The sequence below is a fragment of the Vombatus ursinus genome, unplaced genomic scaffold (genome assembly GCF_900497805.2).
Source record: "Vombatus ursinus unplaced genomic scaffold, bare-nosed wombat genome assembly UNPS02014791.1, whole genome shotgun sequence".
In the NCBI taxonomy this organism is placed as follows: domain Eukaryota; kingdom Metazoa; phylum Chordata; class Mammalia; order Diprotodontia; family Vombatidae; genus Vombatus; species Vombatus ursinus.
This window is the reverse complement of record NW_020954569.1, coordinates 63,747,601-63,771,951: the sequence shown is the minus strand read 5'-3', so window position 1 is coordinate 63,771,951 and position 24,351 is coordinate 63,747,601. Positions and strand designations below refer to the sequence as shown.

The following is a 24,351-nucleotide window of genomic DNA, read 5'->3' as shown; positions in this document are numbered from 1 at the left end:
TGGTCCATTTTCATCATACCTATACACGTACCCACACACATGAACGTACCCACACACATGAACATACCCACACACACAAACACACAAACATAGACACACAGATACACACACACACACACACACACACATATACTCTTCTCTTTCCACTCCCTCTTCTTTTCATATGTTCTTGGTTACACTTTGATAAAGGAGATATTTGGGAAATGATGCAGCATATCACCAATTATCCAGTTCATTCTGTGATGCCAAAGTTTTCTGACATTCTGAATGAACAGCAGTGGTATAGACAAAATCACTGGATAATTAAAGACCCAAACAAACCACTTTGCTTGCCTGAATCATCTGTATTAGCCTACCTAGATCAAATCATTCAGAAAAGTAGGAAATTCCACCCCCACCTCTTCTTTCTGTTTTATGGAAGAAGCTCTCACGGCTGAGTGGGAAGGACAACCCCAAATCCTAGCTCCTAGCCTCTGTGATCCTACTGGACCTATAGAACAGGAGGGCTTTCTTGTCCATCATGTTCACACCATCTTTCTTTCTTTTTTTTTTTTTTTACCTCTAGTGCTCCTTGAATATGGTTGCTGATCATTTATAGATTAGAATTTCAGTTACGACAAACATTTATTTTCTCCCCAACTTCGAGATGCTATAAAATTCTATGGACGTGTCCCTTTTCATTTAAAATCCCAGAAGAGTGCCCTAGAAAGCTGCCTGAATAAACCTCTTGGGGCCATTGTATGTTACTAATGCGCTATTAAAACTGTGTTGCTCTTTATAGTGTTTCTAGGGAAACATTCTTTCACTAACGATCAGTGCCCAAGGTGGGCCTAGAGAGGGAGGAGGGATCCAGAAATAGCCACATTTCATTGCACATCTGCATTGCTCAGCACCCAAGAGCTGAATCAGTTTTCCTAGCTCCTCAAGGTCCCAGAGAGGAAAAAAAAATTAAGGCTGTTTAATGACAGCCCCAGTGACATTACATCACATTCTGAGACCAAGGTTCAAAAAGACTTTCCTTCCATGGAGTCAAGATACTTACATTGACAGATCAATTACACCCTATGGCTGTTAGAGACCCAAGGCTATCTATGTCTTGATGATGCCAATAAATGCAGCTGGAAAGTAAAAAATTCAATGAACTGCTTGTTTTGTCTGCATTGCAGCCAGAGTCTAAACTCTGGCTTCTATCAAGTTTAGCCAGAAGGCCCTTGGTTATATTGAATCTCTTGAACAATAATGGAGTTGTTTCAGATAGGAGTCACTCACAAATGAGAAGCACTAATAATTTTATAATGTGGATTTAATGATCACAATATCACAACTTTCAGTTAGTTCTCATGAGAATTAACGTTGGCCAGCCCTCTCAGGCTAATCTTGATGTGTGCATTTGGATTCATCTTTATCCAGGACTGGGACTGAGGTGGAATAGATAGCTATCTATCATCCATGTCTCTTAAATTTCTTCAAAAAATTTTGGATGCACTCCATTTTCTGAATAGCTAGCTTTCTACATCAGATAAGGATCTGGATGTTCTGAGAACATTTACATCTAGATATGCAGCAACAAAAAAAGGAAAAGGAGTAGTATGTCTATATTGTCTGTATCAGAAGGTTCTCAGCTCATCACATGAATCCTTTTCATCAGTCTTCTAAAGGATCTGGTCAATATATCTGGTTGCACAAGTGTGTGTACTAGAACATCTGTGGTCATATCCGAATCCACACTACTTATCATTTGGGTCTACGTGTTTCATTGATGCTACCTATGAACTTAGCTCCCTTGCACTGAGTCATGTTTTTTCTTCTTTGTCTGTTTGTCCATATAGTTATTCTGTATTCAGTGCAGATCTTCACTGGGAATATACCTGGCGCTGGAACAGATGCTAAGGTCTTCATCACAATCTATGGAGACCTTGGAGACACAGGGGAGCGGTACCTTGGCAAGTCAGAAAACAGGACTAACAAATTTGAAAAAGGAACGGTATGGATGAACACACTCCTATCTCCCTGTCCTTTCCTTCTCCCCTACCTCCATCCTCAATGCATCCCCTAATTGTCTTCTTCATAATCTCTGGGGCAAAGTCTTTCTCTAGAATTTTGCAATCACACTTCATGCTACTCCCCATGCTTGCCCCAACCAGGAATATTTTCCTCCACTGTTTCTGCCCCTCCAAACTCACCTATCTTGTAAGGCCCAACCCATGACCTACCTTCTTTGTGAAACCCTCCCTAACTATTCCAGACTTCAATGATCTCTCCCTCCTAAACTCCTGAATTCCTAAAGTTTTATTTTTTTTACTACTCATTTATCTTTTATTGCATAGCACCTTGTATTGTTATTTGTTTCAATGTATATTAACCTTGCCTCTCTAATTAGATTCTAAGCTATTGGAGGGCAGGAACTATGTCTTCATATTTGTTTTATTTAGAGAAGCTACAGGGGCAGCTAGGTGGCACAGTGGATAGAGCGCTGGCCCTGAAGTCAGGAGGACCTGAGTTCAAATCCGGCCTCAGACCAAAACACTTGACACTTGCTAGCTGTGTGACTCTGGGCAAGTCACTTAACCCCAACTGCCTAAAAAAAAAAACAAAAAAAAGAAGAAGCTACAGAAGTCTTTGTACTATCACCATCGTCAAGTATTTTGCAAGTGTCCAATACATACAAATCACTCTGCTAGATCCTAGGGGTACAGAGAGGTAAGAGATCTGAACCCAATACTGGATGCATTTATAACATAATCAGGGAAACATGGCCAATTAAAAAAAAACTTTCTAGGATTGATTACATGTGATGAATGTTAGAAAAGTGATACATAAAGTAAATAGAATAGGAGATCAAAAGAGGGTGTTTTCATTGGGCTGAGGAAGGAAGGGAAAACCTAATACGGGAGATAGATCTCAAGATTGGATCAGATCACCGAAGACCTGGGTTCTAGTCTCAGATTTGCTATTAACTAATTATATGACCTTTGGCAAGTCATATAACTCTTGGTCCATAGTTTCCTCTACTATGAAATATGGAATTTGTTCTGACCTTCCAGCTTTATTATTCTTACACAAGAGGAGGAGATTCAATGAAAAGAGCACTGGCCCTATAGTCAGAGGACTCAGGTTCAGAAGACCTGGGACCTGCCTATGATGTTTACTATCTGGGTGATCTTAGGTAAGTCATTTAATTTCCCCCGGCCACAGTTTCCTCATCTGCACAAGGAGAATGTTGAACAAAAATCTCTGAGGTGCTTTCTAGCTCTAAATTAAGCTCCAGGACCCAGAGACCTATCACAGAGCTTCCACTGGACAGTATCTAAGGCCCAAGGCCAGTGTTGGGAATATTTTCTCCATCTTCTCTTTCCCTTTCCATCCCCACTCTCTCTTCTATTCTCCCCATCGAATTTATCTCTCTTTTTTATCTACTCTTATTCCTTGACCATATTTCCATTTCCCCAAACTTGGCAGCCTTAGGCTTGCCCACATCTCTCTGTGGTCACAACCATCATTGCTGACTTTACAGCTATAGCTAGAGGGCTTGGAATTTGATATTTTAGAAGGCAAAGGAGCTAGGATTACAACCAAGAATAACCTACCCAGAAAAACTGAATATAATCCTTCAGGGGGGGAAATGGATATTTAATGAAATAGAGGACTTTCAAGTATTTCTGTTGAAAAGACCAGAGTTGAATACAAAATTTAACATTCAAACACAAGACTCAAGAGAAGCATAAAAAGGTAAACATGAAAGAGAAATCATAAGAGATTTAATAAGATTAAACTCTTTGTATTCATGTATGGGAAGATGATACTTGTAATTCCTAAGAATTTTATCATTATTAGGGCAATCAAATGAAGTATACATAGAAAGAAGGAACAGGTGTGAATTGACTATGATGGGATGATTTCAAAAAAATTAAGGGGAGAGAAAGAGGGATGCATTGGGAGAAAGGGGAAGGAAGAGGTAGAATAAGGAAATTATCTCACATAAAAGAGGAGTGAAAAGGAAAGCTTTTATAGGAGAAGGAAAAATGGGTGGGGGGTGATGGTAGGCAATGTTTTAACCTTACTCTCATCAGAATTGGTTCAAAGAAGTTATAAAATATACACTCAGTTAAATATGGAAACCTATCTTACCCAACAGGGGAATAGGAAGGGAAGGGGATAAAATATGGGAGAAGAGGGCAGCTGATAGAAATGAAGGGGGATTAAGGGAGGCAGTGGTCAGAAGCAGACTTTTGAGGATGATGGGTAGGGGGGATAAACAAGGAAAAAATAGAATGTAGGGAAATACACAGTTAGTTTTCATAACTATGAATGTTGAATGGGATGAACTCACTCATAAAATAGAAGTGCATAGCAGAATAGATTAAAAACCACAATCCAACAATATGTTGTTTACAAGCAACACACTTTGGGGAGGTAGGGCAGAGCCAAGATGGCGGAGTAAAAGCAGGGACTTGCTCAAGTTCTCCTTCAAATACTTGTAAAAATGACTCTAAACAAATTCTAGACCAGCAGAACCCACAAAAAGACAGAGTGAAACAAATCTCCAGCCCAAGACAACCTGGCTGGTCTAGGGAAAGATCTGTTGTGCCAGACTGGGAGAGAAGTGCAGTTAAGCATGGGCCATGATGACATGAACCAAGCCCAGAAAACCCAGAGCAGGCCTCAGGGAATTGAATCACAGGCAGCTGTGGCCTTCCAATCCACAAATGCCAAAGACAACTTAGAAGGTCAGTGGGAAAGGTCTGTTGAACCTGGGTGAGAAAAAAGTGCAGTGCAGCCCCAGGGTGGCGGCAGCAGTGACGGCCACAATTGCAGTGGCAGTGGCTGCTTCCAGAGCTCTCAGCCCACACATAGTAAGGGGATCGAACAACTGATCAGAAGGAGATTACAGAGATCTCTTTGCTAGCACTGGGGCAGGATTCTGTTGCTTTGCCCATACTTAGATCTGGGTCACAGTCCTGTGTAGCGGTCCTGGGGTGAGGAGGAGCACTGGCATAGCAGAGCTTGTGGAAGCAGTGAAGAGGGAACACTCCTCAAAGTTCCAGGGCAGAAAAGAGTGCTTGTGGTCACTCACAGACTAGAGCACAGGCCAGGAGAGGAGTAAACACCTTTCCTTAGATCATACCACCTTGGAAGAAATGCAAACTTACAGGTCCCTAGAAGTATCTCTGAAAACAGCTGCATAAAACCCTTGAAGCTTGGGACAGTGCATCCTGCACCCTGGAAGCAGAGCCCTACTTTAACAAAGAGTTAAAAAGTAAAATAATTGGCTGGGGAAATGAGCAAACAGTGGGGAAAAAACTCAGACTATAGAATCTTACTTTGGTGACAAGGAAGATCAAAACATACAATCAGAAAAAGACAACAAAATCAAAGCTCCTACATCCAAAGCCTCCAAGAAAAATATGAATTGGTCTCAGGCCGTGGAAAAGCTTAAAAAGGATTTTAAAAATGAAATAAAAGAAAAATTGGAAAGAGAAATGAGAGTGATGCAAGAAAATCATGAAAATGAGTCAATAGCTTGCTAAAGGATACCCAAAAAATCCTGAAGAAAATAACACCTTAAAAAATAGACTAGACCAAATGGCAAAAGAGGTACAAAAAACTAATGAGGAGAAGAATGCCTTAAAAAAGTAGAATTGGCCAAATGGAAAAAGAGATCCAAAAGTTCACTGAAGAAGATAATTCCTTAAAAATTAGAATGGAGCAAATGGAAGCTAATGACTTTATGAGAAATCAAGAAATTGTAAAACAAAACCAAAAGAATGAAAAAATAGAAGACAATGTGAAATATCTCATTGGAAGAACAACTGACCTGGAAAATAGATCCAAGAGAGATAATTTTAAAATTATTGAAAAGCCAAGATCAAAAAAAGAGCCTAGACATCATCTTTCAAGAAATTATCAAGGAAAACTGCCCTGATATTCTAGATCCAGAGGGTAAAATAGAAATTGAAAGAATCCACTGATCACCTCCTGAAAGAGATCCCAAAAGGAAAACTCTAAGGAATATTATAGCCAAATTCCAGAGTTCCCAGATCAAGGAGAAAATATTGCAAATAGCCAGAAAGAAACAATTCAAGTATTGTGGAACCACAATCAGGATAACGCAAGATTTAGCAGCTTCTACATTAAAGGATCAAAGGGCTTGGAATATGATATTCCGGAGGTCAACGGAGCTAGGATTAAAACCAAGAATCACCCAGCAAAGCTGAGTATAATCTATGAAGGGTAAAATTGACATTCAAGGAAGATAGAGGAATTTAATTTATTCTTGAGAAGCTAGAGCTAAATAGAAAATTTGACTTTCAAATACAAGATTCAAGAGAAGTATGAAAAGGTCAACAGGAAAGAGAAATCACAAAGGACTTATTAAAGTTGAACTATTTACATTCCTACATGAAAGGATGATATTTCTAACTCATGAGACCTTTCTCATTATTAGGGTAGTTAGAAGGAATAGATAGATAGATAAATAGATAGATAAATAGATAGATAGAGATACATAGAGATAGATAGACAGACAGACAGAGGGCACAGGGTGAGTTGGATATGAAGGGATGATATCTAAAAAATAAAATTAAGGGGTGAGAGAGGAATGTACTGGAAGAAGGAGAAATGGAGAGGTAAAATGGGGTAAATTATCTCACATAAAAGAGGTAAAAAAAGCTTTTATAGTGGAGGGGAAGAGGGAGGAGGTGAGAGAGAATGAGTGAACTTTACTCTCATCAGATTTGGCTTAAGGTGAGAATAACATACACACCCAATTGGGTATAGAAATCTATCTTACCCTATAGGAAAGTAAGGGGGAAGGGAATAAGAGAGGGGGTAATGCAAGGGAGGGTAGATTGGGGGAGGGCATAATTAAAGTAAAGACTTTTGAGGAGGAACAGGGTCAAAGGAGAGAATAAAATAAATGGGGGGTAGGATAGGATGGAGGGAAATATAGTTAGTCTTTCACACTGTGATTATTATGAAATTGTTTTGCATGACTACATATGTATAACCTATATTTAAATGCTTGCCTTCTCAATGATGGTGGGTGGGGAGGGAGGAAGGGAGAGGATTTAGAGCTCAAAGTTTTTAAAACAAAAATTAAAAATTGTTTTTACATGCAACTAGGAAATAAGATACACAGGCAATGGAGTATAGAAATCTATCTTACCCTACAGGAAAATAGAAGGGTAAGGGGATAAGAGAAGGTGGGGGGGATATGATATAAGAGAGGACAAATTTGGGAAAGGGGTAATTAGAATGTACACCATCATGGGGTGGGAGAGGGAGAGACAGGGAGAAAATTTGGAACTCAAAATCTCGTGGAAGTGAATGTTGAAAACCAAAAATAAATAAATTGGAAAAAAAAGAAGTACAATTGAAACTGAGATACATATACATAGTAAAAATAAGAGGTTGGAGCAGAATCTATTATGCTTCAGCTGAGGTAAAAAAAGAAAGAAAGAAAGAAGGGGTAGCAATCATGATCTTAGACAAAACAAAAGCAAAAAACAAAATACCTAATTAAAAGCGATAATCAGGGAAACTACATTTTGCTAAAAGGTACCATAGACAATGTAGCATTATTAATACTAAATGTATATGCGCCCAATGGCATAGCATCCAAATTATTAAAGGAAAAGTTAAATGAGCTATGGGAAGAAATAGACAGTAAAACTATAATAGTGGATGACCTCAACTTTCCCCTCTCAGAACTAGATAAATCTAACTATAAAATAGACAAGAAAGAAATTAAGGAGATAAATAAGATTTTCAGAAAAAGTTAGATATGATAGACCTCTAGAAAAAATTGGGATGGGAATAGAAAGGAATTTACCTTTTATACAGTTTCACATGGCATTTCACAAAAATTTACCATGTACTAGGACATAAAAACTCCACAATCAAATGCAGAAAAGCAGCAATATTAAGTGCATCATTTCCAGATCATAATGCAACAAAAATTACATTTAACAAGGGGCCATGGAAATAGCTTAAAATTAATTGGAAACAGACTAAAAATTAATTGGAAACTAAAAATAATCCTAAAGAATGAGTGGGTCAAAGAACAAATCATAGAAACAATAAATAATTTCATTAAAGATAATGACAACAATGAAAAATTTATCAATATTTATGGGATACAGTCAAAGCAGTACTTAGGGGAAAATTTTTATCTCTAAATGCTTACATCAACAAAATGGAGAAAGAATGGATCAATGAATTGGGCTTGCAATTAAAAAAAAACTAGAAGATGAACAAATTAAAAATCCCCAATTAAACACCAAATTCGAAATCCTGAAAACCAAAGAAGAGATTAATAAAATTGAAAGTGAGAAAACCACTAAACTAATAAGTAAAACTAGGAGCTGGTTTTATGGGAAAAAAACAAACAAGAAAATAGATAAACCATTGGGTAATTTGATTTTAAAAAAAATAAAGAAGAAATTTAAATTACTGATAGCAAAAATGAATAGGGTGAATTCACAACCAATGAAGATGAAATTAAAACAATTATTAGGAGCTATTTTGACCAATTATATGCCAATAAATCTAAGAATTTAAGTGAAATTGATGAATATTTAAAAATATAAACTGCCCACATTAACACAAGTGGAAATAGAATACTTAAATAACCTTATCTTGGAAAAAGGAATTGAACAAATTATCCATAAACTCCTTTGTTGAAAAAAAAAAAAGAAAAGAAAAAATCCCCAAGACCAAATGGAGTCACAAGTGAATTCTATCTAACATTTAAAGAACAACTAATTCCCAAACTATATAAACTATTTAGAAAAATAGGGAAAGAAAAAGTCCTACAAAATTTCTTTTACAACAAAAACATGGCACTAAAACCTAAGCCATGGAAGAGCAAAAACAGAGAGTGAAAATTATAGGTCAATTTCTCTAATCAATATTGATGCAAAAAAAATTAAATAAAATACAAGCAGAGGCTACAGCAATATATGAAAAATACATGAAAGAAAATGTTTAAAAATGTGAAAGAAGGTAGCCTAGCATTACCAAATCTCAAAGTGTATTAAAAAGCAGTAATTACCAAAACAATTTAGTGCTGACTAGGAAATAAAGTAATGGATCAATGGAATAGATTAGATATACAATTATGACCAGGTAAAATCTATACCAGGAAATCAAGGGCTGATTCAGTATTAGGAAAACTATAAGCATAATTGACCATATGAATAACAAAAACAATAAAAATCATATGGTTATCCTGATAGATACAGAAAAAGTTTTTGACAAAAATACAACATTCACTCCTATTAAAAACACTAGAAAGCATAGGAATAAGTGGAACTTTTCCTTAAAGTGTTATGTAGTATCTATCTAAAACCATCATCAAGGATTATCCATAATAGGGATAAGCTAGAAGCTTTCCCAAGAAGATCAAGGGTAAAGCAAGGATGTCCATTATCACCACTGCTATTCAAATTGTACTAGAAATGCTAACTATAGCATTAAGAGAAGAAAAAGAAATTGAAGGAATTAGAGTAGTCAATGAGAAAAAGAAACTATCACTCTTTGCAGGTAATGTGACGGTATATTTAGAGAATCCTAGAGAATACAGCAAAAAAAAAAAAACCCAACTAATTGAAACAATTAACAACTTCAAAAAAGTTGCAGAATACAAAATAAACCCACATAAATCATCAGCCTTTCTACATTTTATCAACAAAGACCACCAGGAAGAAATAGATTTCATTTAAAAAAACTGCAGACAGTATAAAATACTTGAAAGTCTACCTGCCAAGACAAACCCAAGAACCATATAAACACAATTACAAAACACTTTTCACACAGTCAGATTTAAACAATTATAGAAATATGAGTTATTCATAAGTAGACTGAGCCAGTATAATAAAGATGACAATTCTATGTAAATTAATTTACTTATTTAGTGTCATAGCAATCAAACCACCAAAAATTATTTTATAGAGCTAAAAACAATAATAACAAGATTTATCTGGAAGAACAAAAAGTAAAAAATATCAAGGGAATTAGTCAAAATAAATGTGAAAGAAGGTGGCCCAGCAGTATAAAATCTCAAACAGTAATTATCAAAACAATCTAGTACTGTCTAAGAAATGGTGTGGTGGATCAGTGGTATAGATTAGATACACAATACACAGTAGTAAATGACCAAGGTAATCTAGTGTTTGATAAACCCAAAGATCTAAGCTTTTAGGACAAGAACTCACTTTTTGACAAAAATTGCTGGGAAAACCGGAGAGCAATTTGGCAGACACTAGGTCTAAATCAACATTTCATATCGTATACCAAGATAAGGTCAAAATTTGTATGTGATTTAGACAGAATGGTGATATAAGCAAATTAGGGGAGCAGGAAAATTTTATTGGTCAGATCTATGGATAAGGGAAGACTTTATAACAAAACAAAAGATAGCATTATGGGATGTAAAATGGATAATTTTGATTATATTAAATTAACATTTTTGCACAAACAAAACCAATGTAGCCAAGATTAAAAGGAAAACAGGAAACTGGTGGGGGGAGAATTACAGCATGTTTCTCTGATAAAGGCATCATTTCTCAAATATTTAGAGAACTGAGTCAAATTTATAAGAATACAAATTTACAAGAATAAGGCCAATTGATAAATAGCCAAAGGATATGAACAGGCAGTTTTCAGAAGAAAAATTCCAAGGAATCTATAGTCATATAAAAAAAATGCTCTAAATCACTATTGATTAGAGAAATGTAGATTAAAACAATTCTGAGGTATCACCACACACCTAGCAGATTGGATAATATCACAAAAAAAGAAAAATGACAAATGTTGGAGGGGATGTGGAACAATTGGGGTACTAATGTAATGTTAGTGGACTTGTGAACTGATACAACCATTCTGGAGAGCAAGTTGGAATTATGCCCAATGGGTAATCGCAACTGTGGATAAACTTTGATCCAGCAATACCACTATTAGGTCTGTATCCGCAAAAGACAAAAGAAAAAAAGGAAAAGGACCTATATGTGCAAAAATATTGGTGGGGAAAGCTCTTTATGTGGTGGCAAAGAATAAGAAATTCATGAGGTGCCCCTCAATTGGGGAATGATTGCGTAAGTTGTATATGATTGTGATGCAATACTGTTGTGCCATAAGAAATGGTGAGCAGGATGGTTTCAGAAAAAGAAAAACCTGGAAACACTTATAGGAACTGATGCAAAGTGAAGTGAGCAGAACCAGGATAACATTGTATACAGTAACAGCAATATTACACATTGATCAACTGCAAATGACTTAGTTATTCTGATCAATGATCCAAGGCAATTCTAAAGGACTCATGATGAAAAATTTTATCTACCTCCAGAGAAAGAACTGATGAAGTCTGAATGCAGGTTGAAGCATGCTTTTTAAACTTTCTCTATTTTTCTTGGGGTTTTTGTCTGTGTTTTGTTTCACAATATGGCTAATATGGAAATATATTTTTCATGACTTGACATGTATAATCTATATCAAACTGCCATCTCAAGGAGGGAAAAGAGAAGAGAGAGAAGGAGAGGATTTGGAACCCAAGTTTTTTTTTTAAAAATGAATGTTAAAAAATTTTGCACATGTAAATGACAGATATTTAATGAAATAAATGAAACCTTATTGGGGGAAAAATAAAGTCACACAGTTGACTTCAGAACCAAGCTTAGAACCCAGTTGCAACAAGTTGTCTTTATCTCCTGGACTGTCCCTTCTATTTGTAGATACAAAGACGACTTCAGAATTGTCAAACTCAGACATAAACTTAGATGTATACTGGTCTGAAACCAATTATAATCTCTGGCCTCTGAACCTTTGTGTTTTGGCCAGCTCAGAGTCAACTTTGAAATCTCTATTTCCCTAGAAGGAACCAATTTCTCCTGGGAATACAGTGAATAAAATATACCTCCTCTGAACCAATACCAAAATCCAGGCCAGGAATAGGACATATGTGTGTATATGTATTTATGTATATGTATGTATGTATATGTGTGTGTATGTGTGTGTGTGTGTATTTCCTGACCACCAGAAACTTTAGAACAGGATTCATTGGAAAGACTTGATGAGAGTTTACTTGCCCTGCACACACCAAGAGTCACTGCTCTAAAAGAAACTCCCAAATTATCTCTAAATTGCTTTAAGAAGCTGCTACTGTCCAAATAACCAGTAAAGAGTAAGATATCCATTCTAGATTGTATGGGTGCAGTTTCAGAATAGGAATGAGAGATAGATACTTCTAGAAGAGTGGTATTGTAACTCTGCTGAAGTAGCTAAAATTTAATGAATTAAAAAAAACTTAAGTGCCTACTATGTGCCAACAGCGATGACCGAGAGTTTTGGTCTGAGAAGTCACAGGCATGGTAAGCTGATCCATAAGGCAGATGATGTAATAGTAATATTGATTTCATTACTATGTGCAAAGAAAGAGGTAAAAATCTGGGTTCATAGGAGTGGTGGCAGGACAATTGGCAAGATGTGATCTAGGGCTGGCTAGACATAATGATTTGGGTTAATCTGAACTTACTCACCAATCATGATAGCTCAACTCCAGGATGGGAGTTCCCAAGATAAATTGGAGCACTGGCATCTGGATGGCTGATTTGGGTTGTAGTGTACCTCATGGAAAGGAAAGAGGCAGATATGGTTTATAGTGGATGGTGTGTTTACAACAATCTTTGTGACCCTGGACACTCCAGGCTCTGTGAAGTTCCGCAGGTTCAGTACCACAGACAGTTCCTGTTTCTTCTGATTCTTAGGCCTGAGCAGTGCCAACTAGATTACAGTGCCAGGCTTTGCCATACATGCACACATGAGGAATGTGCTGAGGGTGCGCATTTGTATGGTTATATTTCCACTTTCTTCCTCCATTTTTCATTGTATTTGCATTAGTATTTGATTATATAAGCACCAATTGTGATGCGTCTTTAGAGTTTAGACTGAGTCATTTTCTTCTCTTTGAAGCTATTGTATTTCAACAAAATTCTTTCCCTTTCCTTTTTCATCCTTCTCCCCTCCCCTTAACCACTTTTTTGAGTCCAGTTAGGCCAGTTTCCTTTTTATGTGTGGTCAAAAAATTGAGAGATGGAAAATGGGAATTTAAGGGACTTTATAGATTTGCACTATTTCACCTCATTTTACAGATGAGAAAACTGAATAACATAATGGGGTGGCCCCAAGGCATAAAATCAATAAATTGGGTATATAGTCTGGTTTCGTTACTATAGGCTTTGCCATTTAACCTTTTGGGTCCTCAGATTATTTGTCTATAATGAGAGCAATAATATCTATCCTGCCTCCCGCACAAAACAGGATATATGTATGAAAGTTCTTTAAACATCACATGTTCATCCCTTTGTGCTGATGAAACAATAGTTTATGTAGAAAATCTTAGAGAATCAGCAAAGAAACTAATTGAGACAATGAATAGCTTCAATAAAGTAGAAAGACATAAAATAAACCCACAAAACCAATAGCAGCTTTATATAGCAATAACAAACTCCAGAAGGAATTAGTAGGAAGAGAAGCCTCATTAAACATAACTACAAAATGCACAAAAGATCTGGGAGTAACTCTACCAATGGATATTCAAAACCTGCATAGATACAACTGCAAGATACTCATTAAAGAAATAAAAAAAACCTTGAAAACTGGAGGGATATTCAATGCTCATGGATAGGCCACACCAATATAATAAAAATGATGACACAACCTAAATTAATTTACAGACTTAATGTATAACAATCAACTACCAAGGGGATATTTGTAGAGCTAAAAATAATAATAGAGTTCATTTGGACAAATAAAAGATCTAGAACTTCAATAATGGAGAAAATAGGAATGAAGGGGATAGCATTTCCTGACCTCATATTATGCTAAAATGCAGTAATCATCAAAATTAATATGCAGTGCTTAAAAATAGAAAAGTAGATTAGTGAAATAGACTAGACAAGAATGAATCAGAATCAATAGAATTCATCAACCAAGTGTTTGACAAACCAGGGAACATAAATTACTTGCAGAATTCCATATTTGATGAGAACTGCTGGGAAAACTAGAATGCAGTTTGACAGAAATTAGTTTTAGACCAACGCATTATAATACATGCTGCAATAAGCAAAAAATGGATACATGATCTGAATATTAAAAATCATACTTCTATGAAAAAACTAGAAGAGCATAGCAGAAGTATCATGAGAATGCAAGGTATTATATTTGGAACTTTTTATTTTACTTTTTATTTTCTGCAGGCAGAACATTTTTTTTCTGAGGCTCTACGTCTCCTTTACACTCCTAGCAAAAGTCTGGGCCCCTGCTCCTTGCACAATATTCTTTGAGAGGTAACTGGAACATAGGATTTTGCTCCTGGTGACATGCCTTGTCTGGATTCTGCAGGCTGACACCTTCATCATAGAGGCTGCTGACCTGGGCGTCATATATAAGATCAAACTCCGACATGACAACAGCAAGTGGTATGCTGATTGGTATGTGGAGAAAGTTGAAATCTGGAATGATACTAATGAGGATGAGTTCCTGTTCCTTTGTGGACGCTGGCTGTCCTTGAAGAAGGAGGATGGGCGCCTAGAACGACTCTTTTATGAGAAGGTACTATGAAGACAGGAAGACAGACCCAAACTCGGGACTTTGTTGCCACACCACAACTGATTTTTCCACCCATGTTCCATATTTCACTCTCTGGGTGAGAAGCATGACCCCTTAGGATGGTAAACCTTAGAAGTCATTTAGTCTAAGGCTCCTCCTATCATTTTATATAAAAGGAGATCAAGACACAGATATGTTAAATCGCTTGCTCAAGGTCACATTGGTAAGTGTCAGAGGCAGGTTCAATAATTCTGATTCCAAATCTATCATCTTTCCTATTGCACCATGTGGAGCTTAATGAGAATGTTCCTGAAGGCACTGTCCTCAGCCCTCTTCCTCCCTTCTTTGACAAATTTCATTCATTCCCATGGCTTTATCTCTCACCTCCACGCAATTATCTCCAAAATTTATCTTTTTGTGCCTGACTTTCCTTCTGAGCTACAGACATGTATTTCCAATTAGGACCGCTCCAATTGTGTGTCTCACTAGCACCTCAAACTCATCATATCTCAAATTGAGCTCATTATCTTTCCAAGAAAACCTGCATCTCCTTCTGACTTTACTATTTCTATCAATGAAAATTCATTCATCTAATCTAGTGTGTTCATAACCTTGACATTACATCTTATTTTTGCTCTGCTTTGCCTTTACATCTAATCAGTTTCCAATCCTGGTAATTTCGACCTCTTTAAATTCTCCCTTGTCTTATCCATTCCTTTCTATATCCATAATCATCACCCTAGTCTAAGTCCTCATTAGAACTTCTTTGGGCTATTGCAGCAGCTTGCTAACAGATCTTCCTGCTTCTGTTTCTGATCCCTCATTCCTTTGATTCATCCTTCCCACCGCTGCTAGGTGGATCCCCTTATTTATAAAACTAGGTGCGTCACTCTTCTGCTCAAAACCCACTCATGGTCATTGACTTCCTACAGGGTGATATAAGCACTTTGCTCTGGTACTCAAGATATTCAACAATATTGCATTACCCTCCCTTTCCAATTGTACATTTCATAACTTTACAGAATATAGACACACAGAATCTCAAGAGTTGAAAAAGACCTCAGGATCCACCTAGTCCAACACATACTTGAACAAGAATCCCATTTAGAACATACATAACAAGTGTTTTCCCTTAAAGATGTCTCATACAGGAGAACTCACTACCATCCACCACAGTCAATTTTACTTTTGGATAGATCTAATCAGCTAGATGGCACCATAGTGCACAAAGCACCAGGCCTGGAGTCAGGAAGACTCATCTTCCTGAGTTTAAATCCAACCTCAGATACTTAGTAGCTATGTGACCTTGGGCAAATCACTTAACCCTGTTGGCCTCAGTTTTCTCATCTGTAAAATGAGCTGGAGAATGAAATGACAAAGCACTCCAGTATCTTTGCCAAGACAATCCCAAATGGGGTCATAAAGAGTCAGACATGACTGAAAAGTGACTGAACAAGTATTAAGAAGTTTTTTCTAAATCACACCTCAAGTTGCCTCTTTAACTCCCGTTGTATTTCTCTACCTATATACCTTGCCCATTGCACCTCCTTCTGTGTATGCAACACTTCAGCCAAACTTGATGTTGTACTGTATCCTTGTATGCCCCATGCTATCGCATCACTCTCCCTTTGCTCACACTATTCTCCCTGCTTCCTTAAAGACTGATTATCTATCCTCTAAGGTCCAACTCAAATGCTCTTTCATTCATGAAAACCTTTCTGATCTTCCTGGTCAGGAATCATCCTTAGACCTCACATCTCTTGATGTGATTAATATCTTATCAGATATTAATTGGTTATATAGCTGTAATATATTACATCCCTCCATTAGAGTGTAATCTATGGGAGGGGGATTTTGTTGTTCAGTCATTTCAGTAATATTCAACTCTTTGTGACCCCCTTTGGGGTTTTCTTGGCAAAGATACTAGAGTGGTTTGCCATTTCCTTCTTCATTTTACAGATGAAGAACTGAGGAAAACAGGTTAAGTGACTTACTTACCCAAGGTTACATAGATAGTAAGTGTCTTAGGCCAGATTTGAACTCAGGAAGATGAGTCTTCCTGACTCCAGGCTCAGCACTATATCCATGGTGCCACCTAGCTGCCTGAGGGCAAGAATAGTGCCTCACTAACCTGTATTCCCTAGCAAAGGCTTATTGTTTATCAAAGTAGATAGGAGCAGGAAGAGCAAAGGACTAGACATCAGAAGACCAGCTGTGTGAACTTAGGCAGGTCACTTCCCTTCTCTGAGCTTCGATTATCTTATTTGTAAAATGGAGGAGTTGGAATAAATTATCTCAAAGGTTATTCTATCTCTGGCATTCTGGGATTCTATAGAGGTGGAGAATATAGTCTTAGAATGAATTCAAGAGTGAGTTGGGAAGGCATTTTTGCTTCCAGATATCTTCCCTACATAATAGATCTCTTAAAGCATCTAAAATCCCCACTATGTGAACCTTATTCATTCAGATTAAGATATTATTAGTACTCTTTCCCTTCTCAGATTATATTGCATTTACTTATCTCTGTACTTGTTTTATCCCCCAGGAGAACATAAACTCCTTGAAGGGAGGGACTATTTCTGTCTCTGTGTCTTCATCATCTAGTGCTATGTCTTTTACATAATGACCCCTTTATAAATGTGAGTTAAATTGGATTGAAACCCCCATGGAAGAGGGTGACACCTTGAGGTGCTAAGGGTCATTCTGCACCTTGATGTAAAATATTTATAAGATAATATTAATTCACAGTTATTTAGTGCTTTAGTGCACAAAGTACTTTTTCCACAGCAACCTTATGAAGTAGGTAATATTAATTTTATTATCTCCATTTTACAAATGAGAAAAATGAAGCTTGGTGATCACATTATTTGCCCTTGACTGAATGACTAGGAAGAATCGGAGATTCTACTATACAGTAGGATTTTTAATCAGATAGCAACTGTGAGCCTGTCACTGAGGGAATAGGAGCTTTGAAGTGGGGGAGGAAGAAAGAATAATGTAGGATAGGGATGTTCAGGGAGGAGGGAACAGAAAGGAATGGCAGCAGACAGAAGCAGTGGAAAGAGTGAAATAGTGTAGTGAAAAAAGCCCTGACCAAGTCACAAAACCTGGCTTCAAGTCCTGGCTACGGGACTTGAATGCAGCTACTAGTCTGAAACATTGGGCAAGTCATTTCCCCTCCTCTGGGATTGTTTCCCTTTCTATATAATGAAGAGGTTGGACTATTAAGAGTTTTTAACCTGGGATGCATGAACTTTTAAAAATATATATATTTTGGAAGCAATTTAAATACAATTGGTTTCCTTTGCGATTCTATATATTTTATTTTACACACTTTAAAAAATCATTCTGAAAAGGGATTCACAGGCTTCATTTGACTGACAAAGATGTCAATGAGACAAAAAAAGGTTAACAATACCATGACTAAATGATCTCTAAGATCCCTTAGAGCTCTTAGCACTCTATAAAGTACTATAAACCCCTATGTCACAATTTTGCCATGTTTTGGTCTGGGGGTGGGGTTAGGGAGCAGTGAGAGCAGGAAGCAGAACACTTCTCCCTACAGCCATTGCCTTTCCAGCATCTCCCTTTGCCTTCTATTGGTGGAATGAGGAGGCTCCCATTAGTTGCTTACCTGTCCCCAGGGTTCTCATTCCTGGTTTCACTATTAACTTGCCCTACTCCAACCCCCTCACCTCTGAATAGACAACAAATCAAAATAACCAGGCTCTAGCTCTTTGTGCCCACCTAGGCAAATCACCTCAAGTTTCTATAGAGTTGTACCCAGGGTGGGTCAATGAGGACTTTCCCCAGGTGTGTGAATTAAGAAGGTGCTGACAGCACTTAGAATTGTTCAATAGCTAAATTAGCAAGATTAATTAGTTAAAATAGGAAACTACTAGATGGCAGGCTTGGGGAGCCCCTTCCATTCCCTGACCTGTTCCCCTACCCTAATAACAATTGATATCCTAGAATGTCTGTTTCTCCCCCTACCCCCCACTCAACTAAGGGCAGCCTTCATGCTGTTTGCCCAGGATACTCAAATGTCTTGTTGCATCTCTGCAACCAAGAGGTTACATGTTCCTCATCTTTAAAATGAATGAAATAATCTTTGTTCCTCTTGTCTCCCAGGGATGGATTGAAGATAAAATGAACACCAAAAATGTGAAAGCCAAAGCTCAGGATCAATGAAAATGATTGTATTATTTCCCAGGACTTCATGAGAAGTGAGAGAGTACTCCCTCTGATGAGGCAGATCAGAAATCCTCCATGCTTTATTAAATGGCTTAATGTAATTTTATTTCATTTAACACAGTGAATGTGTTGCTGTGCTACCCTACATCCCCAATCCCAGTGAATCTGGTCACCCCTGGTGACGAACCCCTGACCAATCCTTATAAGGCAACCTGTGGCCAGGCCTGTATTCAAAACTTTTCAGCTTGGTGGGACCTGCTTGAGCTTATAGCTCATACCCTGCTGGCATGGCCCTTATAAAAGTAGGGTCACTTCTCATGCAAAATTCAATTCAACAAGCACTTCTCAAGTACCTATGATATATCTGGTGTTTGGGGATGCAATGACCAAAATGAAACATATTTCTTGCCCTCATGGAAATCCATTCTTAGGGCAGAGGGAGGAGGGAAAGCAAATATCTACAGACAAGCAAATACAAAAGTTTGTAAATAAATACAAAATAATGGGGGATGCTCTAGTCACCTTGGGATCAGGATAGAGTTCATATGGAAGTAGGAGACATGATAATGTGTGGAGGATGCCATTACTTTAGAGGGGAAAAGAATTATTATTATCATTAGTAATGATTATCTTGTGGCCTTGAAGGCTTTGGTTTGACCAGAACAAGGAGTCTACTGGCACCAAAGAAATTGAGTTTCCTCTCCTCTTTGACTTGTGATTTGTGATCTTCCTTGGGCACTCACGGTTCGGCACCACGACAACAATATAGGTATTTTTAGGGCTGCAGCTGGTGTAGAAGTTGAGGTTATAAAAATAATAATTATGATAATAATGACATATTTGTGTAATAATATATGCTTTTCAAAGTGCTTTCATGCTTCTCATCCTAACAAAACCACTCTGAGTAAGGAAAGGTAGGTGGTGTCTCCATTTTACTGATGAAGAAATTGGGGTCCAGAAAAGTTAAGTGCTTTGGCCAAGCTAGTTAGAGGTAGAGCTAACACCTGAATCCAGGGTCCATGATTCCAAATACAGTCCTCTTTCTACATAGAAAGCTTCTGTCACCTGATCTCCATTAAACCTTAAAGATAGGTTTTATTTTACCATATTCTACCACCTTACCATATTCTACTATCTTCGTGGTGACAGGCTTAATGTATGGAAATGGTCTGAGGCTCAGAGAGGCCTGATCTTCAACTTCCCTCTATTTCTTCTGGTCAGGAATATGAAGGTGACCGAAGCAGCAACTGTAGCAGCCCTGCTGACTTCTGGGAGATGACTCTCAGTTCCAAGATGAGTGAAATCGATATAGATACTGTGACTGGCCCTCTGGTGAACTATGTTCAGGAAGGTCCATGTAAGAGACTGTCCCTGGTGGGGAGGGGAAGCTGAGGGAGGAGAAAGAGCCTGTGAAAGGGGAAAGATGCTGGGGGAGGAACAGGAAGAATGGGAATTCCGTGCCTGCCTAGTTAGTGCTGGCGCTGTCCACTGGATATGTGCTGAAAGGAGCCGTTTTCCAGCTACGAAAATGGGGCTAATGACTCACTGTCAGTAAAGAACTGATTTGGAGTTGTTGCTCTATTTAATGAGCACTATGTTGCCTCACTTTGTCACAAAGAGCTCTAGACACTTCTGATCAATCAGTCATTCCATCAGCCATAACAATAATTGCTTGTATGTGCTTTTCAAAATGCTTTCATGTCCATTAGCTCATAGCAGGCAGTAGTGAAAAGAGGACTGAATTAAGCTTTTGGGGAATTGGGTTGTTATCCCTGGCTTTGCCTCGGACTGGCTGTGTGACCCCAGGTATCATGGGAACTCACTAGGCCTATGTTCTTTCATCTGAAAAATAAGGATACCATTAACAACAACAATGCTAATAGTAGCATTATGTGGATAGTGCTTTCTTATGAGGAAGATAGTGCAAATATTTTTTGCCTAATTTACAGATAATTGGACTGAGGTTTCTAGAAGTTAAGTGACTTACCTACAGTCAGATGGCTAGCTAAGTCTAAAGTTCTTTTCACTATGTTAAACTGCCTTTCCATACAAATGCCCATCTATTTCATATTATTATTGTATCAAATAAAATACTTGCCTATAAAAGCATTTTGAAAAATATAAAATTCTATACCAGGGACTGGCAAACTATGAGCCAACATTTGCTTTTGTATGCCCAGAGAGCCAAGAATGATTTGCACATTTTTAAATTCAATAAAATTTGCTTTAAAATGTAAAAACCATTCTTGGCTCATAGGCTGTACAAAAACAAGTGCTGGGCCTTAGTTTGCTGACCCCTGTTCCATACCAATGAAAAAGATTACCTCCTTTTATTCTAATATTTATGGAGTCTTCTATCCTCTTCTCCAGATAACAAAATAGTCATTGACCAGGCAGGAAGACAATTCCATCTTAGAGGCAGGGGATTGGACTAAATGACTTCCAGTGGTTATTGTCAGCTTTATAGTTATGAGAATCTGTGTCCCCTCCCCTATTCCTATTCCCCTATTCCTACTCCGCCATTCACAACCAGGCTCATTGGGCTTCTGTTGCAGTGATTCCTTACCATGTGACCATCACCACCGGTGAGCAGAAGGATGCAGCCACTGATAGCCGTGCCTTCATCATCATTATTGGGGAGGATGATGAGGCATCTAACCGCATCTGGCTGGATTACCCTGGGACGAAGAAGGGTTTCAGCTGTGGCTCTGTGGAGAAGTTCTATGTCGTAGGCCTGGATGTAGGAGACATCAAGAAAATAGAGGTGCCAGCCCCTTGGGTCTCTTGGACTGAAACTCTCAATACCAGACCTTTAGCAAAGAGGGACTTTCCACAGGGGCTTGAGGATGGGAGGGAACTGAAGGCAAAAGGAGTAAATGAAAGGGAAATGTACCCTTAAGCCCCAGGACATAGCATGCATGGTGTGATGGAAAGAGAACCAGTCTTAGAATCAGGACGTCAGGCTTTAATCTCAATTCTAACACTAACCCATTGTGTGATCTCAAGCAAGCTATTTAGCATTTTAGTGTTCACATTCCTTATTTGCCCAATGGGAATAACGGTGGTACTTCCCCCCAGTGCTTTGACCTATTTTTCCCTGTAAGGAGAACAGGTTCACAATAAACCATCCATACTCTTACTCATCATTCCTTCTGGCCAAAGATTCACATTTGCAAGATACCTATGATGAACGATAGAACCCATGTTTAGTGAAAATGTGCTTCGAATTGTTTCTCCCCTAGTGAGAATTGGTCTGCATTGGACATATCCACAATTTCACCTAGTCCCTTTGTAACTAAGCAATTTGGTGGTGCAGTAGTTAGAGCACCAGGCCTGGAGTCAGAAAGACTGCACTTCACGAATGCAAATCCAGTCACAGACTCTTACTAGCTGAGTGACCCTGGATAAGTCATTTAACCCTGTTTGCCTTAGTTCTTCATCTGTAAAATGATCTGAAGAAGGTAATGGCAAACCACTCCAATATCTTTGCCAAGAAAACCCTAAATAGGGTCATAAAGAGTAGGACATGACTGAAAAGTGACTCAACAACAACAATTTGTAAAATAACCAGCTGGTTTAAACTCATGGCCCATATTGGGATTAAACTCATAGATTCATAAGATGTTAGAGTTAGAAAGGGTTAATGATTATCCAGTTCAACCCCCTTATTTTATAGTTAAAGAAGCAGAAGCCATGAGAGAGGCTAAGTGAGTTAGGCAGGATTTTAAGGGTCATAAGTAACACAGTTGGAGTTTGAACCCAGGTTCTGTGACTTCATTCCAGCATTCATTCTACTATACTAAAACACTGACTTTGCTCCAGCCAAATGGGACAGATGATTCCTGTCAAGAGAATAAAGTATCTAAACTAGAATTGAAAGCATTTAGAAAAGGAGTTTATTGTGTTATAAAAACTGTTATTATTACTATTTGTGCTTTTAAAAACCTATACACATTAGTCAACAATAATTCATTAGTCAGTCAATCAGTCAGCAGGTATTATCACTTACTATATGCCTGGTATTGTACTAAGAAATACAAAGAAAGGCCAAAATATTCCCTGTCCTCAAGAAGTATACATTTTAATGGGAAGGCAACATGTAAATAACTAGGCTGCTACCAAATACATACCAAGTATATGGAAGGTCATCTGAGATAGAGAGGCACTAGCAACTGGAGAACCTGGGAAAAACCTTTTGCTGAAGGAAGGACTGGAGCTGAGTTTTGGAGAAGACCAAGGAAGCCAAAAGATAGAGGTAAAGGGGCAGAGCATTGCAGGCATAGGCTAAGACCAGTGCAAGGGTGTGGAGATGGTGGTAGAATACTGTATTCAGGAATTGCAAGTAGTCCAATATGTCTAGATCTCAGAACGTGTGGAAGGGAATGAAGTAAAAGAAGTCTGGAAAGTAAGAAGGGCTCAGGTTGTGAAGACCTTTTAATGCCAAACAGAGAAGCTTATATTTGATCCTGGAGGTAATAGGAAGCCACTGCAGCTTATTGAGCAGGGAGGTGATATAGTTAGATCTATGCTTGTTAAAAATCACCTTTGTAAGGAATATATGCATTTATGTATACATGTTGAATAACAATGTTAACAACAACAATAATAATAACAACAGTAATAATAACAGCTAACACTTATTTAGGCTTTGAGGTTTGCAAAATGCATTCCATATATTATCTCAAACAACCACTACATGGCGGCAAACTTGTCAAATGTCACAGATCTGTTAGTGCACTACATTTTTTTTTTTTTTACTGAGGTTAAAGCTGAGTCTGAATCAAGGAGGAATATGAGTCTCAACAAGTTCATATACAAATTCTCCTTGGGTTGGCTTTGTTTTTTATTTTATCTATTTTTTGTTACATTTTAAGTTCTGAACTATCTCTCTCCCTCCCTCCCCACCCCACACCAGAGAAGGTCACCATTTGACACATTTATAAATATATTTAAAACCATACTATGCACACTTCTATTTATCAGAAATGGATAGCATCCTCCTTCATAGGTCCTTTGTGGATGATTTGAGTGTTTATAATACTCAGAATAACTTGATCATTCACAGTTATTGTTTGAACAATATTGCTGTTACTATATACAACATTCTCTTGGTTCTGTTCATTTCACTTTTCATTATTTCATGCAAGTCTTTCCATGTTTTTTTTTTAAATCAACAGCTCATCATTTCTTACAGGACAGTAGTATTTCATCACAATCATATACCACAACTTGTTTTTAGCCATTCCCTCCATGAGTTGACTTTGTTACAAAATGTCTCTTCCACACCTTCCCCAAAACCCCCACCACTTTTCATCAGTGGGTAATGTGAATAGTCAGTCTTGATTGATTCAAGGTAGATTAGACTTCTGAAGCTTAGTTTGGTTTTACATTTTACCTATATTGCTTACTTAGCCAAAAAAAGCTGGAAAATAACATGTTTTACCCCAATGTCTTTTAACACTTAAGGTATTTTGAAATTAGTCATTTCAAAAATTTTCATACTATTTATTTTTTTCACAATTTTAGTTAGAATATTGGCAAAAGTAATATCAT

The 24,351-nt window shown here is 37.7% G+C and overlaps 1 protein-coding gene across 2 annotated transcripts in view; it reads left to right on the top strand.

Moving 5' to 3' along the window:
- LOXHD1 (lipoxygenase homology domains 1) overlaps nt 1-24,351 on the top strand; it is a 272,249-nt gene that overhangs the window by 178,661 nt on the left and 69,237 nt on the right. For both annotated transcript variants that reach the window (XM_027869011.1, XM_027869010.1), the window contains 4 exons: nt 1,830-1,984; nt 14,398-14,607; nt 20,020-20,155; nt 21,354-21,562. In XM_027869011.1, the coding sequence (XP_027724812.1) occupies nt 1,830-1,984; nt 14,398-14,607; nt 20,020-20,155; nt 21,354-21,562 (710 nt within the window). The remainder of the gene's footprint in view (nt 1-1,829; nt 1,985-14,397; nt 14,608-20,019; nt 20,156-21,353; nt 21,563-24,351) is intronic.